Below are 19,010 nucleotides of genomic sequence, written 5' to 3'. Positions count from 1 at the left end.
TGATGTTAATAAAATGAACGGTATGTAGGTTAGTTTGATCTTAGAGTAGAATAAAAGATTGGCACAACATCGAGGTCCGAAGGCCCTGTACTGTGCTATACTGTTCTGTATTGTATGTTCTATGTTTCAAATGGGACTGGAGTAATTTAGAATATCTGGTCAGCATGGATGAGTTGGACTGAAGGATCTATTTCCATACTGTGCATCTCTATGATTCTACGACTCTAGCATCTCATGCCCAAAACCGTAAGTTTATGTCCCCTTGTCCTTATTTCATCAGCTCTTAGGAATAGCATTTCTTTCTCTGATTCTGTTGAAATCTCATCCAGCTCCATCAGAGTTCCCCACAATTTTCTCTACACCAAGGGGAATAATCCCAGTTTCCCCAAATGAAGCTTGTGGTTAAAATCCTTCATTGCTGGAAGCATTTTGGTAAATCTCTCTTGTACTCTCGAAGAATCCTCACTCACTGCACTTTCCACCCAATTTTCATATTCTTTGGTTCCATGCAAGTCCAAATTTCTCCCAATCTCTGACTTGAGCCTGCTCAATGACCAAGCATTTACTGTCCTCTGGGGGTACAGAATTCCAGTGCTTTACAGCCTTTTGAGTGAAAAGAATGTCTCCTTCTCTTACTCCTCATTGACTTGAGTCCTTATTTGGAGAACATGGGCAGACCTTTTCCATTATAAGTTGAAGCACTTTGTTGAATGAGATGAGGGAAGTGCTTCTTCCGGCTTACGCCTACAGGAGGCCATGCCACCAGACAGTTGCAGCTCAGGTCAGTCCTATGTCCTGAGTGAATCCAGACCCTCAGTCCTTCAGGAAGAAACTCAATGATCTGTGAAAGGAAATGTCACCATCTTCTTTCTGCTACCTCACACTCACGGGGCCAGCACTCCCTCGACCTGTGTCACTGAATGGGACTGCATCTCACGATTACAACCCTCATTATTGCATGCATCATGTTCACTTGTCCACTGTGACTGTACAAATCCTTCCTGCCCTCTGCACTTCCCACTCACTCACTGGGGATGCCTCACCACCTCTCCTGCTTCTGAGACACCACTTAGTGCTATTCCATCCATAGGATAGCAGCGACATTGGGAAGGGGTGGCAGGTGCAGTGGTGAGTGGCACAGAAGTACCTATAGGGCAGAAGCAGTCCATTCAGCCCATCAAGTCCACACCAACTCCAAAGAGCATCCTACCCAGACCCACCCCCATAACTCTGCATTTCCTATGGCTAATCCACCAAACCTGCACATCTTTGGACTGTGGGAGGAAACTGGAGCATCTGGAGGAAACCCACGCAGACATGGGGAGAAATGTGCAAACTCCACACAGACAGTTGCCAGAGGGTGGAATCAAACCCACGTTCCTAGTGCTGTGAGGCAGCACTGCTAACCACTGAGCCAGCGTGCCTTAGAGGCAGTGATAATGATGCAGAAGTGACCATGGTGAATGGGATAGCATTGACAGTCAGGATTGGGACAACAGTGAAGGTGTAGGCAAAGGTAACGCAGAATATTTCCAACCTTTTCTATTTTAGATTTTCAGCATTCAAATGATTTTGCTTTTGTGTAATCTGACAGCTACAGGATTCAGTTCAAGATACACTTGAAAGGCTAGGCTTGTGTCTGTTGCAGTTTAAAAGATTAGGTGGAGATTTGATTGAAACATATAAAATCCTGAAGGATTCTTGACAGTGTGGATGAAGAGAGGATATTTTCACTGCTGGGACAACCCAGAACTAGGAATCACTGTTTAAAAATCAGGAGTCACCCGTTCCTAACAGGCTGTTTTGTTTCTCTCAAAGAGTCGGGAGTCTTTGCAACTAAAAGGTGGTGGAAGCAGAGCTCTTGAACATTTTTAACACAGAGATAGAGACGTTCCTGTTAAGCAAGGGTGAACAGTTTATCAGCGTTAGGTGGAAATGTGGATTGGAAGTTACAATCGGACCTGCCATGATCTTATGAACAGCAGAGCAGCCTCAAGGAGTTGAATGGCTGACCTCTGCTCCTGAATCATATGCTCACATGTTCCAGACTCTCCTGGTTGGGGGAAATGATATTTCAGCATCTATACCATGAAGACCTCCTAGAACTTTAAATACTTCAATAAGAGCACCTTTCGTTCTTCCAAACTCCAGAGAATAAAAGGTGTATGCTACTCAAGCTCCTTGCAGAACAACTACCTCATTCCTGGAATCAACTTTGTAAGCCCTTGTAGGATCCCCTGTAAAGCAAGTGCACCTTCCATGAGATAATGAAACTGCAACTGTGCTCAGAGATCAAAGTACAATCTGTCAAAGTTCCATATGATTTCCACAAGATTTCCATACTCTGACATTCCAAGCTCCATGCAAGAAAGGCTTAAAGGCCACTCACTTTCCTATTTGCTTGTTGTAGCTGTGTATTGCTCATTTTCAGTGATTTGTGTACACAGACCCAAAACCCCTCTAACCATTAACATTTATTCTCTGGTTTGTCATTTTTCCAAGAAAACAACAATCTCACGCATCCCAACATTAGACTGTCTATTTCCCATTTCATCTCTATTTTCTGTTCTCCTAATTACGTTGTAATCACAGCTTCTATTTCAAAATAAATTTGTATCAACAGTAAACTTGCATTCATTAATTCCCTCATCCAAGTCATCGATGTAGATTGCAAATAGCTCGACCAGAATCCCTACAGTGGGGAAGCAGGTCATTTGGCCCATTGAGTCTACATCAACCCTTTGGAGAGCATCCCACCCAGACCCACACCTTGGCCTACATTTCCCATAGCTAATCCACCTAGCCAAGCAGACAGGGGGAGAACATGTAAACACCGCACAGAAAGTCACCTGAGGCTGAAATTGAACCTTGGACCCTGGCATTGTGAGGTAGCAGTGTTAACCACTGAGCCATTGTGCCACCCCAAAGTCAAGCACTAATTCTTGAGGCATTTCACTAGTTACAGTCCTGAAAATGACTGTTTCAGCTTACATGGTCTCTGTCTCAGATGCAAATAAAGCCAACTCAGACCATGTCCTTTGCAACTGATATCCTTTTTTGCCTTTTGACTACCCCCCACCCCCTTCCACTTCTGGTAAGTACTCTCACCCGGGTCATTTACAATGGAATTCCAGACTCACAACAGTCTGACCTTCGGTGTCTGATGAACACTTCACACAATGTGCAAGCAAAGCCCTTAGCTCCTTGTTACCTTTCTAATTTTAATTCTCCACTCCAAAAATATTGACAGATGGAATGGAATGTAGTGAAACATGATTTACCCTTGTAAGAAGAAGGGTAGGAGGACTTGCCCCATTCAACTCCGTCTGCTGGTTTTATCCACTCAGTTAATCCATCAGCATCTCTTCTCTGTTTCCACCTCCATGAGATATTGTGGTATTTAACATAACAACTGCGGACTTGAATACAAGTCCAATCTTTCATTCGAGTCATTTATAAATATGGTGAAAATCTGAGGCCCCAGTACAGGCCCCTGTGGGACACAATGAATTACACTGCACTCACGAAAGTACCTACTTTTAGCTGTACCCTGAGACTCCTCCCAGCTAGCCATTCCCTACCTATACTTAAAAAGTTGCTTCCAAATTCAAGGGATTCAATTTTTTTTTCCCTAATAACTTTTTGGTAATTAGGCTTTTAATAAAATCATATATCAGTCGGTTGCTATGTAACCACGATGGTCGTCAAACAAAGTGCCAGATTTTTGACGTCCCACAAATAACATTTGGATGACCTCACTGTTTCAAAGTTTAGTGAAAACTGAATTTATAGCTCGCTGGTTTGTCATTTTTCAGCATTAGGCCAACATTTCATGGACTGTTAAGCCACTTAACCCTGTAGTAGCAGGGTTCAACAAGAATAAAAGGATTGAGTACAGCAGGTCAGGTAGCTTCCAAGGAGCAGGAGGATCGATGTTTTGGGCATAAGCCCTTCATGATGAAGGTCTTATGACTGAACTATCAATTTTCCTGCTCCTCAGATGCTGCCTGACCCGCTGTTCTTTTCCAGCACGACACTCTTGACTCTGAACTCCTGCATCTGCAGTCCTCACTTTCTCCAAGAATAAGAGGATTGTCTCATAACTAAATCAGTGGGAAGGGATTTATGGTTAACTGAAAAACTGTTACAATTACGTGTTTTAAAAGAATATTAAGTTTTGGGATTGGAAGTTCACTTTTGGGTATTCGGAGAGAGCATGCATGCTCTGTGGTCTGCTGACCTTTAACAATCAAACTCCTGAAAGGAAAGCTCAGACTACATAACTGAGAAAAAGATGCAAAGTATTTGCGTCCAGAGACACAGAGTTTGCAATGATTAGATGCCGGCCCAGATTGTCGCTCCCGAGGTGGGAAATTTTCCAGCTTACTGTACCCGACTCAAACAAAAAAAATGTTGTCCCTAGATTTCCAAACCTTCATTCTGGTAGGAATGGTAGGCTCGAGTGTCAGGTCTGTTAATCGTGCCAGAGACAGTCGGGAGGAGAATATAGAGATTGCTGATAATCAGTGGCAACAAGTTAAAAGGCCCATCTAGCTTCTGTGAAACTCTTTTTTTCTCAATACTAGACTCTCTAGCCCTCGCAATTCACACCCCCTTCACCAACTCCCTACGGCCCATCCATGCACCTCCACCACCAACCCCCTACCCCGCTGACGCCTTATACCCTTTGTGCCAACATATGCCTATCCACACATCCCCATAATATTTGTTGGGTTTTGTTGGTTGAGCTGCATTTATTGTCTGTCCCTAGTTGCCCTTGAGAAGGTGGTGGTGAGCTTTCTTCTTGAACCGCTGCAGTCCACCTGCTGTGGGTTGACCCACAATGCAAGGATTTGGAACCAGCGACAGTGAAGAGACGGCAATGTATTTCCAAGTCAGATACTGAGTGGCTTGGAGAGGAATTTGTAGGGGGTGGTATTTCCATATATCTGTTGCCCTTGTCCTTCTCGATGGAAATGGTCGTCAGAAGATGAGGTCTAAGGATCTTTGATGAATTTCGGCAGTGCATGTTGTAGATAGTGCACACTGCTGCTACTGAGTGTTGGTGGTGGAGGGAGTGGATGCTTGTGATTGTAGTGTCAATGAAGCTGGCTGCTTTGTCCCGGTGGGTGTCAAGCTTCTTGAGTATTGCTAAAGCTGCACTCATCCAGACAAGTGGGGAATATTCCATCACACTGCTGACTTGTGCCTTGTAGATGATGGACAGGCTTTTGCACCTCAGGATAGGAGTTAGTTGCCGGAGTATTCCTAGCCTCTGACCTGCTCTTGTAGCCATGGTGTTTATGTGCTGAGTCCAGTGAGTTTCCGGTCAATGATAACCCCAAAAATGTTGATGGTAGGGATTTCAGTGATGGTAACGCCATTGAATGTCAAGGGATGGTGGTTAGATTGTCTCTTGTTTGTGATGGTCATTACCTGGCATTCGTTAGGCACAAATGTTATTTGCCACTGGTTGGCCCAGGTCTTGTTGCATTTGAACATGGACTGCTTATCAGAATCACATTATTGCCGCATTGTACTCAGAATGTAGTGCTAACAAGGATGTTCCCAGGACTCAACTGTCTGAGTTATAGGGAGAGGTTGATCAAGCTAGGACTTTTTTCTTTAGAGCGCAGGAGACTGAAGGGGGGTATAGAAGTGTATAAGATCATGAGAGGTTTGGATAGGGTGAATGCACTCAGTCTTTTTCCCAGGGTTGGGGAATTGAGGACGAGAGGGTATCAGTTTAAGGTTAGAGGGGAAAGAATAAATGGGAACCTGAGGGGCAACAGCTTTTGCACAGAGGTATGCATGTGGAATGAGCTGCTAGTGGAAATGGTAGAGGCGGGTACATTAACAACATTTAAAGGCATTTGGATAAATATATGGATAGGAAAGGTTTAGAAGGAAATGGCTCAAGTGCAGGAAAATGGGGGACCAGTTTGGGCCAATGGGTCTGTCTCTGTACTATAGGACACTATGACTTTATGAGTTGACCTCAAACTCATGACAACCTGGTTAAAATTTATACCAACCCATAATCACCCATATGACATTCACCATCATTTACCCTTATACTTCATGCCAACTCACCCAATATTCACCAAGATAAATCTCATGAGCAAATGCTGAAATAAAATAAGATAAAGCTCTTAAGTCTCTACAAGCAACCCCCAACTCTACCACTTATAAAACGAGGGTGGTGAGGAGGGAAAGGAGTTACAGACTGATTAGCCTAACATCAGTACTGGAGAAAATGTGGGAGTCTGCTGAAAAGGATATAATTACAGGACACTTAGAAAATACCAACAGGATTACAAAAGGTCAGCATGGATTTATGAGAGGAAAATAGTGTTTGACAATCTGGAGTGTTCTGAGAACATAGCTAGTAGAATATGTGAGAGAAAATCAGTGGAAATGGTGCTTTTGGGTTTTCAGAAAGCTTTTAATAAAGTTCCATACAAAATATCAGTATGAAAATTCAAAGCATATAGGACTGATGATAATTTACTAGCCCAGATTGGGAATTAGCTCACAGACAGGAGATAGAGAAGTAGTGGCAAGCCAACTATCACAGGGATTTAGTCTCAGCTATTCATAAAATATCAATGATTTTGATGAGGGAATCAAATGTAGTATCTCCACGCTTCCTGACAACACAAAATTAGAAGATAGAATATAGAACAATACAGTGCAGAACAGGCCCTTTGGCCCTCGATGTTGCGCCGACCTGTGAATTAATCTAAGCCCATCCCCCTACACTATCCCAACATCATCCATATGCTTATCCAAGGACTGTTTAAATCTCCCTAATGTGGCTGAATTAACTACATTGGCAGGTAGGGCATTCCACAAGACCATAAGACCATAAGACATAGGAGCGGAAGTAAGGCCATTCGGCCCATCGAGTCCACTCCGCCATTCAATCATGGCTGATGGGCATTTCAACTCCACTTACCTGCATTCTCCCCGTAGCCCTTAATTCCTTGTGACCAAGAATTTATCAATTTCTGCCTTGAAGACATTTAGCGTCCCAGCCTCCACTGCACTCTGTGGCAATCAATTCCACATGCCCACCACTCTCTGGCTGAAGAAATGTCTCCGCATTTCTGTTCTGAATTGACCCCCTCAAATTCTAAGGCTGTGTCCACGGGTCCTAGTCTTCTCACCTAACGGAAACAATTTCCTAGCATCCACCCTCTCCAAGCCATGTATTATCTTGTAAGTTTCTATTATATCTCCCCTTAATCTTCTAAACTCCAATGAATACAATCCCAGGATCCTCAGCCGTTCCTCGTATGTTAGACCTACCATTCCAGGGATCATCCGTGTGAATCTCCGCTGGACATGCTCCAGTGCCAGTATGTCCTTCCTGAGGTGTGGGGACCAAAACTGGACACAGTACTCCAAATGGGGCCTAACCAGAGCTTTATAAAGTCTCAGTAGCACAACAGTGCTTTTATATTCCAACCCCCTTGAGATAATTGACAACATTGCATTCGCTTTCTTAATCACGGACTCAACCTGCAGATTTACCTTTAGAGAATCCTCAACTAGCACTCCCAGATCCCTCTGTACTTTGGCTTTACGAATTTTCTCACCATTTAGAAAGTAATCAATGTTTCTATTCTTTTTCTCAAAGTGCAAGACCTCGCATTTGCTCACATTGAATTCCATCAACCATTTCCTGGACCACTCCTCCAAACTGATCCTTCTGCAGCCTCCCCACTCAGTACTACCTGCCTGTCCACCTAACTTTGTGTCATCAGCAAACTTCGCTAGAACGCCCCCAGTCCCTTCATCCAGATCATTAATATATAATGTGAACAGCTGCGGCCCCAACACTGAACCCTGCGGGACACCGCTTGTCACCGGCTGCCATTCCGAAAAAGAACCTTTTATCCCAACTCTCTGCCTTCTGTCAGACAGCCAATCCTCTATCCATACCAGTAGCTCACCTCGAACACCGTGGGCCCTCACCTTGCTCAGCAGCCTCCCATGTGGCACCTTATCAAAGGCCTTACCACTCTCTGAGTGAAGAACCTGCCTCTGACATCTGGCTTAAATCTATCATCCCTCAATTTGTAACTATGCCCCCTCATACAAGCTGACATCATCATCCTAGGAAAAAGACTTTCACTGTCTACCCTACCTAATATTCTGATCATCTTCTATGTCTCTATCAAATCCCCTCTTAGCCTTCTTCTTTCCAAAGAGAACAGACTCAAGTCTCTCAGCCTTTCCTCATAAAACCTTCCCTCCAGACCAGGCAACATCCTGGTAAATCTCCTCTGCACCTTTTCCAATGCTTCCACATCCTTCCTGTACTGGGGCCACCAGAACCGTATGCAATATTCCAAGTGTGCCTGCACTAGCATTTTGTATAGTTGCAGCATGACATTACGGCTCCGGAACTCAATCCCTCTACCAATAAAACTTGACACATCGTATGCCTTCTTAACAACCTGGATGGCAAATTTCAGCTATCTATGTACGTGGACTCCAAGATCCCTCTGCACATCCACACTAGCAAGAATCTTTCCATTGACCCAGTACTCTGCCTTCCTATTATTCTTCCCAAAGTGAACCACCTCACATTTATCTGCATTGAACTCCATTTTCCACCTCTCAGCCCAATTCTGCAGTTTATCCAAGTCCCCCTGCAACCTGCAACATTCTTCCACACTGTCCACTACTCCACAGACTTTAGTGTGATTTGCAAACTTACTAACCCATCCACCAATGCCTGCATCGAAGTCATTTATAAAAATGACAAACCCCAAGCAGTGGTCCCAAAGTAGATCCTTATGGCGCACCACTAGTAACTGGACTCCAGGCTGAACATTTTCCATCAACCACCACTCGTTGCCTTCTTTCAGAAAGCCAGTTTCTAATCCAAACTGCTAAATCATCCTCAATCCCATGCCTCTGCATTTGCTCCAACAGCTTGCCATGTGGAACCTTATCAAAGGCTTTACTGAAGTCCATGTATACTACGTCAACTGCCCTACCCTCATCCACATGCTTGGCCACCCTCATCAAAAAACTCAATGAGATTTGTGAGACCTGACCTGCCCTTGACGAAACCATCTGAAATCGAATAGTTGCTTGCTAGAGGATTATAAATCCTATCTCTTATAATTCTTTCCAAAACTTTTCTGACAACAGACGTAAGGCTAACTGGACTATAATTAACTGGGTCATCTCTACTGCCCTTCTTGAACAAGGGCACAACATTTGCAATCCTTCAGTCCTCTGGTATTAAACCTGTAGACAGGGATGACTCAAAGATCAAAGCCAAAGGCTCCAACACCTCCTCCCTAGCTTCCCAGAGAATCCTTGGATAAATCCCATCCAGCCCAGGGGACTTGTCTACTTTCACTCCTTCTAGAATTGATAACACCTCTTCCTTATTAACCTCAATCTTTATAGTTGAATATCTCATATCTCATTCTTCTTCTCTACAATATTCTCCTCTTCCTGAGTGAAAACCGATGAGAATATTTGTTTGGCACCTCTCCGATCTCCAAAGGGTACACACACAACTTCCCACTTCTGCCTTCAACTGGCCCTATTCCTACCCTGGTCATCCTTTTATTCTTCAAGTACCTATAGAAAGCTTTCGGGTTCTCCTGTATTCTACTTGCTAAAGACTGCTCATGTCCTCTCTTTGCTCTTTTTAACTCTCTCTTTAAATCCTTCCTAGCTAGTCTGTAACTCTCCATCGCCTCATCTGAACCATCTTGTCTCATCGTCACATAAGCCTCCTTCTTCCCCTTAACAAGAGAATTTCTGTAGTAAACCATGGTCCCCTTGCCTTATCACTTCCTCCCTGTCTAACAGAGAGATGTCTATTAAGGACACACAATATCTGTTCCTTAAACCAGCTTCACATTTCGATTGTCCCCATCCCCTGCATTTTGCTACCCCATTCTATGCATCTTAAGTCTTGCCTAATTGCATTATACTTGCCCTTGCCCCATCAATAACTCTTGCCCTGTGGCATATACCTATCCCTTTCCATCGCTCAACTAAACATAACTGAATTATGGTCACTGTCTCCAAAGTGCTCACCTACCACTGAATCAAATGCCTGGCCTGATTCATTACCAAGCACCAGATCCAGTGTGGCCTCCCCTCTTGTCAGCCCTTCGACATACTGTGTCAGGAAACCCTCCTGCACACATTGGACAAAAACTGATCCATCTGATGTACTAGAGTTAGAGCATTTCCAGTCAATGTTGGGGAAGTTAAAGTCTCCCATAATGACCATCCTGTTCCTTTCACTCCTACCCAGAATCGTTTTTTTGATCCTCTCCTCCACATCCAGTGCAATAGTGAGTGATGAGGAGGATATGAAGAGGTTTCAAATGATTTAGACAAGTTGAGTGAATGGGCAAATGCATGGCAAATGCAGTCTAATGTGGATAAGTGTAAATTGTCCACTTTAGTCGAAAAAACAGAATTGCAGGGTAGTATTTATATAGTGAGATATTGGGAAATGTTGATGTGCAAAGACATCCGGTTATCTCCATACACTGGTAACTAAAAGCAGATGTACAATGCAGTGAGCAGTTAGGAAGGCTCATGGATTGTTGGCCTTCATTGCAAAAGGGTTGGAGTACTGGAGCAGGGATATCTTACTGCAGCTTTACAGGACCTTGGTGAGGTCACACGTGGAGTATTGTGTGCAGTCTTGGTCTCCTTACTCAAGAGAAAATATAATTACTATGGAGAGACTGTAGCAAAGGTTCACTAAGCTGATTCTTAGGATGGCAGATTGGTCGTATGAGGGTACATTAGGTTGATTGTGCCTGTGTTCATTGGAGTTCCAAAGAATGCAAGAGAGTCTCACTGAAATATATAAAGTTCTAACAGGGACAGAACAGAGTGGATGCAGGATGATGTTTCCCCGCTAGCTGGGGGAGAATGCAGAACAAGGTGCCATGGTCTCAGAAACTGTGTTGGCCAATTCAGATTGAGATGAGAAACTTCTCCACTCAGTGTGGTGAAATTGTGGAATTCTCTACCACAGAAGGCTTGCTGGCCACATGACAGCATATGTTTGAGAAAAAAAATGTCTTGAGGCTAAAGAACTTAAGGGGAGTCAGGAGAGGAGAAAGAGTAAAGTGTTGAGATTAGGAACCATCTGAATATGTTAAATGGCAGAGTGGGCTTGATGATGCCAACCCTACTCCATTTTTTATGTTTCTATGACAGAATTCAACCATATATGAAATAAACAATCCTTAAAAATAACCCTGTTCAATATATTTAAATATCCTCAAGTACTTAATCCCTTATCAAGAAGTTATATTCATAGAACAACATCAAAGGCAGCAAAAGCTTTAATAACTTCTTGGCACTGTCAATCAAACTGGGAATATACAACCCCCTCACCATCATGATCATACTCTAATATTTGCCAGTAAGGTTATGTTCAGAAGTATTGACTCAAATTGCAATCAATATTTTTCAACTCAAGGTCATAGATATGCTGCTTTTCAAAAAAAAAAAGAATGGGCAGGAAATTTATAGTCCATAGCTCCACAGGCCACATTTGCCTTTTAAGAGCAATTATGTCTGCTATAACAAATACAAATTACAAACTGCAGGATTGGGCACTCATTCCATTGAAAATGGGATTTGTCAGTACCAAGTTCAAGTGGTTCTTCTAAATATGAATGTCAGTTGGAGTCACGATACTTAATTGGCAGTTCTCCTTGGATTTTAAGCAAAGTCAATGTGTTTCTCAATACCATAGGGAAGTGGATAAACTAATTTTTGAGATTAGGTTACACGTTTTCCTCCAAATGAATGTCTCAAACAGAGAGGGGTCTCTGGACTGACAGAAAAGTCTATTTGGTTCTTCAGGCTACCATAGTGGATTCAGAAAGGAAATGGTCTGCACTTGAAAATATGCATCTTTGAGGTTTCTCAAAATTTCAGGATTTGTCCTGGGACAGTTGGAAAATTTGGAGGGAGCCAGAGGATAGGGGAATCATCACAACAGCCTTTACTACTGCTGACAGATTTAAGGAGCTTTCTGAAGAATGAAGAATGCAGTTGGAGACTGACCCAAGAAGTTACTGCCTGCTGAAACGGGAATACATGAACCCATCGGAGTACGGAAGCATTTGTGGGCTGCCCATTATGAGGACTAGAATTCCATGGGGAGTGTAACATGTTACAAGTAATAAAACAGCAGTGCTCCTCTCCGTAGTTTAAAATATAAGTACACAAAGAAAATACTGTTTAGTCAATAATGGTTTTACTCATTTGTTACACATAAAATTTTAAAATGTGAAAATGGGTCAAGTACATTTTTCAGCTAATAATCAAAACTTCATTTCTCTTTGTGAAAGTTATTTTTCTCTATGGAAGGCACAACACTGCAGCTAATAACTGTTTAATCTGATTTTAGTGTCATGCCCATAACTTTAAATGCCTCTTTGTATTGGTTTATATGATGAGAGATTATTGCAATGGAACCTCAAATCTATTCGGTTCTCAATTTGCAATTTTTCTGTTAAAGTTTAGCCAAGATTGATCACATCAGTTTTGCATTTCTGGATATTGACTTTTGCATCTGGGAAAAGAAAATCTCTACTCTTTTGCAGAGGGTTTTATTACTTACCACTCCAGAATGTTTTTTGCATGTCTCTACATTCAATGAGGTCTCACCACCCCGAAAGCCATCATCTGAAATCTCATCGCTCATCAGGAATTCTTTCAACTTCTGTTGGCTGTTGGAAGATTCGACAAAAGAAAAATGCTTCAGCATCACTTCTGAAATCCAGTGCATTATTCCCACAGATTCTAACCTCAATTTAAAATGAACAAAGCAGGCACAGGTAAACCTTGGCGAAAGTGGGTACTGCAGATGCTGGAGATTAGAGTCAAGATTAGAGTAGTGCTGGAAAAGCACAGCAGGTCAGGCAGCATTCGAGGAGCAGGAGAATCAACATTTCGGGCAGGAACTCTTCATCCGAAACCTCATAAAAGGCTTTTGCCCGAAATGTCGGTTTTCCTCTTCCTTGGATGCTGCCTGACTTGCCGTGTTTTTCCAGCACCACTCTAATCTTGGCAGATAAACCTACTCCACTTGCATGTTGTACACAAGCAGGTGGCTTTGCACAAACATGAGGCTCATGATGCTCAAAGTCTGCACCAACTCTCGACCACGTCGTTCAAGGATAGCCCCCATGACCAATCAATCAAGACTCCTGGGTCTGGAGGAGATTCTCTGATCTGAATGTATGCTTGCAAATCAACAGCACCCCCTGTACAGCACAAAACCAGAAAGTCCAGTCTCAATCCTCAAACAGGATGAGGTGCTGCAACTTTATTGCAAGTAAGCACCCAATCGCAGCATTCCAAACTCAGAAACTTGCTAATAAAAACTGCAAACACAGTGCTTTCTCATCTAGCTGACTCGCTATATAGATAGGACATAATTTCGGATTGTCACCAAAAGATGCAATGGTACAAGGCAAATTCTACAATTGCTGTAAGGTGAAAAAGTAGTGAGAAAATTAAAAGGCTATGGTACAATGGGTTGGAATTGTGTGGGTAGCATCCTCAAAGAGTCATCACAGGTATGGGTCATTTTCAGTTCATAGATAAAGTCCTAGAACTTACTTCAGAAAAAATATACCTCAAATATATCTACTGAAAGTGGTCTTTCATCTGTCTTCATTTTATCTTTGCTTTCTTAGAGTCTCTAACATTAATAATTTCTGCCTTTTTTACAAAACCTAATCTCCACCAGACTTATAAGGTCTTTCTCCCGTGCTGCCCACAGGCACTTCAGCTCCATTGCCTAAGGGTTAACACAATCTGTAGTTCAGAACTGTGAGTAAGTTTATAGTTAAGGATGTTAAAGGGTGTTATAAATAGTTTCTAGAGGCATTTTGAAAGTAAGGAGGGATTGGTGGATACAGTGAGAAGCTGATTAAATTTAGTTGTTTTATTGAAAGAAAAGGTCAAGTTTTCACTGGGTATCGCAATCTTATCTTTTCTTTCAGTACCAGTATGTTCTTACATTTTAAAAGGTTGGCACTACATCGAGGGCCGAAGGGCCTGTACTGTGCTGTACTATTCTATGTTCTATGTTTACATGAGCTGCCTAGGCAACTGACACTGGGCTCTAAGGACTGCAATCAGACAGCACTCAACTTTTAAAAGTTTTTATTGCTACTCATTAAGCTAAATACGTAGAAGGCACAAGGCTTCAAATTCTTTGGCATTCATACAATTCTAACTTTCAGTCAGAAAAGATTGCTCTTCACTTTGATTACTACATAAAACCAGAATGGGTATGTTTTCCCAGCCAGAAACATCGCAGGCACCTAGATGTTTTCGATGAGTATTTTAGAATTTATGATGTCTGGGAAAAGAGCATAATTAGATTAGATTCCCTATTGTATGGAAACAGGCCCTTTGGCCCAATGAATCCACACCAATCCTCTGAAGAGTAACCCACCCAGACCCACTCCCTACCCTATATTTACCCCTGACTAATGCACCTAACACTATGGGCAATTTAACATAACCAATTTACCTGAACTGCACATCTTTGTGATTGTGGGAGGAAACCCATACAGACACAGGAAGAATGTGCAAGCTCCACCAGACAGTTGCCCGAGGCAGGGATTGAACCCAGGACCCTAGGACTGTGAGGCAGCAGTGTTAACCACTGAACCATTGTGCCACCCCTGAGCCACTGTGCTGCCAAAATAAAACCAACCAATAATGTGGTTGAGTGAATAGGGGAAATCATGCAGACTACAAGGAAGAACAAGATACTGCAAAAAGGTGGGCTTCATCTCTGTGGTTGGGCCGAATTCCCTCTCTAGATTATTAGTCTTCTTCCATATTCATCTTCATCTTTGAAGAGTGAGGACCCAAGTTCTGACCAGCACTGTACTCACCACAGTACACTGGCAGGCTCCTAGGGGACTACATGTGCCATCTTGTGTTGGTCTTTGCAGCATGTTGAAGCATCATATAACTTATGGGGAAATGGGAGAGTTCAAGCTTTCTATTTTCAGTGGAGTCTGATCCTTTCCTCACCTAATACCCAAATACCTGACTTCACAGATCTTAAGAACGAGAACTCTGGCTGGTGGATTTATCCTGATGACATCTAAGCCATTTATTCAACACTTGTCATTTCTCCAAGTATGAACAAGTAACTCAGTATAGATCAGAGCATTGGAGTTGTCTCTGAATTGATTTCTGGCAATTAGAGCTGAGAAATAAATGCTGGCCTAGCCAGTAATGCCCGTATAATGCCCAATGCTTTGAATTAATAAAAATAAACACTGCGTTTATTTGCCTGACAGTCACAGAGCAGCTCCGTCTGTTTGAGACAACAGTCTGACACTGTGCTAACTGTGTGGAAGTATCATTCTCATATCAATGTCAGGTGGATGTAGCCTCAGGTCCCACTCAAAAGACTTGCTCAAACTCTGAGCTGACACTCCACTGCTGCACTGAGGGAGATCTGCACTATCAGAGGTGGTGCCTTTCAGATGCAGTATTAAACCAAACCACTCTCAGGAAGACCTAAAATATCCCGTGACACTATTTTGAAGGAGGCTTGGTGAGGTTTCATGGTGTCCAGGTTAATTTATCTCTCACCTAACATCACCAAAGCTGGTAATTTCATTCTTCTGTCTGGGAGCTTGCTGTATGTAAATTTCTGCAGCATTCCCTATGTTATAATAGTGCCTGCACCTCAAAGCACAGCTTGCGATATCACAAGAACATGAGAAATCGGAGCAGGAGTGGGTCATATAGTCTATCCAGCCTGCTCCACCATCCAAGAAGATCATGGCTGATCTTTTTGTGGACTCAGCTCCACTTACCACCCGCTCAACATAACCCTGAAATCCTTTACTGTTCACAAATCTCTCTATCTTTGCCTTAAAAACATTCAACCGAGTAGCCACAACTGCTTCACTGGGCAGGGAATTCCAAAGATTCGCAACCCATTGGGTGAAGAAGTTCGTCCTCAATTCAGTCCTAAATCTGCTCCTCCTTATTTTGCGGCTATGCCCTCTCGGTACTAGCTCCTTCCACCAGTGGAAACAACCTCCCTGCTTCTATCTTATCTCCTCCCTTCATAATTATATATATGTTTCTAAAAGATTCCCTCTCATTCTTCTATATTTCAGTGAGTGGAGTCCCAATCTACTCAATGTCTCCTCGCAAGTCAATTCTCTCAATCCTTTTCTTAAGTAAGGAGACCATATCCTGAGGTCATTGAAAGGCAATATATTTAATAATTTTTTTACTGGATTTCAAAAGGTTACTATCATTCCTAATGATGTTGCATTTAAGCAGTTTTTTTCCCCAAGAACAACTTAATGAACAAACTGGGAAACAATGATGGACAGAACTACTGAAGTTGTCCTGTAAATAGTCTCCTGTTCACACAAAACTCTCAGAATACATGAAAAAATACTATTGTGCATGGTTGTATATTTTAATCATGGCAACTCAATGGATAGTTACAATAGAAAATACATAAAATTATTTTTTTAATTAAGAGGTGCAAAAATTTAGCTAACTAAATTTACTGTCTGGAGAAAATCCAAGAAATATCAACAATTATTGAAAAAAAATCAGTGTTTAAAATACTGCATGATAAATTCAATTTTTGTTCTCCAGCATAGATAACAATCTGTATAAAATGCTTTTAGCAGTCTTTCAGCTTAAAGCTCTGTGTTTGCTCATCCTGCTGTCACTGGTCTCTATCATTCAGGCTATCATTTAATTTGGATGCCTGTGGACAAGTCCCACTTTGCTATGTCTTTAATCAAGTAGAACATCTACATTGAAGCAGCCTCAAATTATACCACTTGCTGTTTTACTCTTAGGCTGTCTACAAGCATCAAAGTGTTTCTCTCTTCACTCATGTATTGTCACCTCACTTCAGAAAATTGAATAATCCATTCCTCTAACCCATCATTGAGTGCATTAAGTATCAGAATTGGAATGTCATGTTGCAGCTGTACAGACATTGGTTAGGTCACTTTTAGAATACTGCATTTAATTCTGGTCTCGCTGCTAAACAAAACCTGAAAGGATTCAGAAAAAATTTACAAGGATGTTGCTAGGGTTGGAGGATTTGAGCTTATAGGGAGAGGCTGTGTAGGTTGGAGTTGTTTTCTCTGGAGCGTCAGAGATTTTGTAGAGGTTTATAAAATCATGAGGGGCACAAGGTGAATATCCAAGGGTCTTTTTCCAAAGGTAGGGGAGTCCAAAATTAGAAGACATTGGTTTAAGGTGAGAGGGGAAAGATCTAAGAGGGACCTAAAGAGCAACGTCTTTATGCAGATTACTAACAGATTAGATTACTTACAGTGTGGAAACAGGCCCTTCGGACCAAGAAATCCACACCGGCCTGCCGAAGCGCAACCCATTCCCCTACATTTACCCCTACACCTAACACTACGGGCAATTTAGCATGGCTAATTCACCTAACCTGCACATTTTGGATTGTGGGAGGAACCCGGAGCACCCGGAGGAAACCCACGCAGACACGGGGAGAATGTGCAAACTCCACACAGAAAGTTGCCTGAGGCGGGAACTGAACCCGGGTCTCTGGCGCTGTGAGGCAGCAGTGCTAACCACTGTGCCACCATGCCGCCCACAACAAATCCACACTGACCCTCCAAAGAGAAACCCACCCAGACCCCTACATTTACCCCTACACCTAACACTACGGGCAATTCACCTAACCTGCACATTTTTGGTCTGTGGGAGGAACCCGGAGCACCCAGAGGAAACCCACGCAGACACGGGGAGAATGTGCAAACTCCACACAGTCAGCCGCCTGAGGCGGGAATTGAACTTGGGTCTCTGGCACTGAGGCAGCAGTGCTAACCACCGTGCCACCCATTAGTGGAGTATCACCCAGAGGGTGGTACATGTATGGAATGAGCTGCCTGAGGAAGTGGTGGAAGCTGGTACAATTACAACATTTAGAAGGCATCTGGATGGGTATATAAATAGGAAGGGGTTAGAAGGATATGGGCCAAATGCTGGCAAATAGGACTAGATTAATTTAGGATATCTGGTCGGCATGGATGAGTTGGACCTAAGGGTCCAACATCGCTATGACTACCCTAAACTGTTAGATTTTTCACTTTGTCTACTAAATCCCCATTTTATTTAAATTCAAAAATCAGTCTCTTGCCTACTTCAAAGCATATTTCAACTAAAACTTGACATGTGCAGGTGCATTCAATGCTACAACTTAGCTATGTATATAAACATTTTCCGTTCCAATTACTTTTAAACATGAAAATATTGAGAAACCTCTGATTGCTCAAACAAATACAAGCCATTGAGATGTTTGTTTAATTATCAAAGTAAGGAGCTTCTTAAAAAGGATTAAGAATAATCATCTGCCTGGTGAAGAAGTGTAACAATTTTTGAACACATGCTGAATGTCATGGTTTTAAGCACCAGTTTGCAGTCTTCTCTTCAGAATCAGATCTATAAAGTATACAACTTGACATGAAATGGCAATAACTGAGCTGAGTTCCATTTACGGTATGGAGTACATCCTAGTCAATGAGTCAGTTGTATACTGGCAGGGGAAAATCGCTCACCCACATTCACTAACATATATCACAACTCCTACAGACGCACAGAATCAAGATCTACAATTGCAGCTATCCTACTTTGAAGCAAAGAATAAACTAAAACATGGTATGAAGTAAGAAATCATATTTTTAAAAATACTTTGGACGGAATGTAAAAAACATTTAGCTGAATTTACAAAGCCCAAGTTCGATATGGTGAAGCCCATGGTGTTAGGGGACATGGATAGAGGATTGATTGACTGGCAGGAGGCAAAGATTAGAGATAAAGGGGCCTTTTTCAGAATGGCGGCTGGTGACGAGTGGAGTTCTGCAAGAGTTGGGACTACAAATATTCACGTCATACATTAACAAGCTGGATGAAGGAACTGACAGCAGTGCTGTTAAGTTTGC

At 42.4% G+C, this 19,010-nt stretch overlaps 1 protein-coding gene across 5 annotated transcripts in view; it reads right to left on the bottom strand.

Annotated features, from left to right (window-relative positions):
* Window positions 1-19,010, bottom strand: part of LOC122561588 (ATP-binding cassette sub-family C member 9-like) — a 196,034-nt gene that overhangs the window by 89,575 nt on the left and 87,449 nt on the right. For all 5 annotated transcript variants that reach the window (XM_043713432.1, XM_043713427.1, XM_043713430.1 and 2 more), the window contains one exon: window positions 12,638-12,746. In XM_043713432.1, the coding sequence (XP_043569367.1) occupies window positions 12,638-12,746 (109 nt within the window). The remainder of the gene's footprint in view (window positions 1-12,637; window positions 12,747-19,010) is intronic.

Source organism: Chiloscyllium plagiosum, chromosome 23, assembly GCF_004010195.1.
Source record: "Chiloscyllium plagiosum isolate BGI_BamShark_2017 chromosome 23, ASM401019v2, whole genome shotgun sequence".
NCBI lineage: Eukaryota > Metazoa > Chordata > Chondrichthyes > Orectolobiformes > Hemiscylliidae > Chiloscyllium > Chiloscyllium plagiosum.
This window is presented reverse-complemented; position numbering and strand designations above follow the sequence as displayed.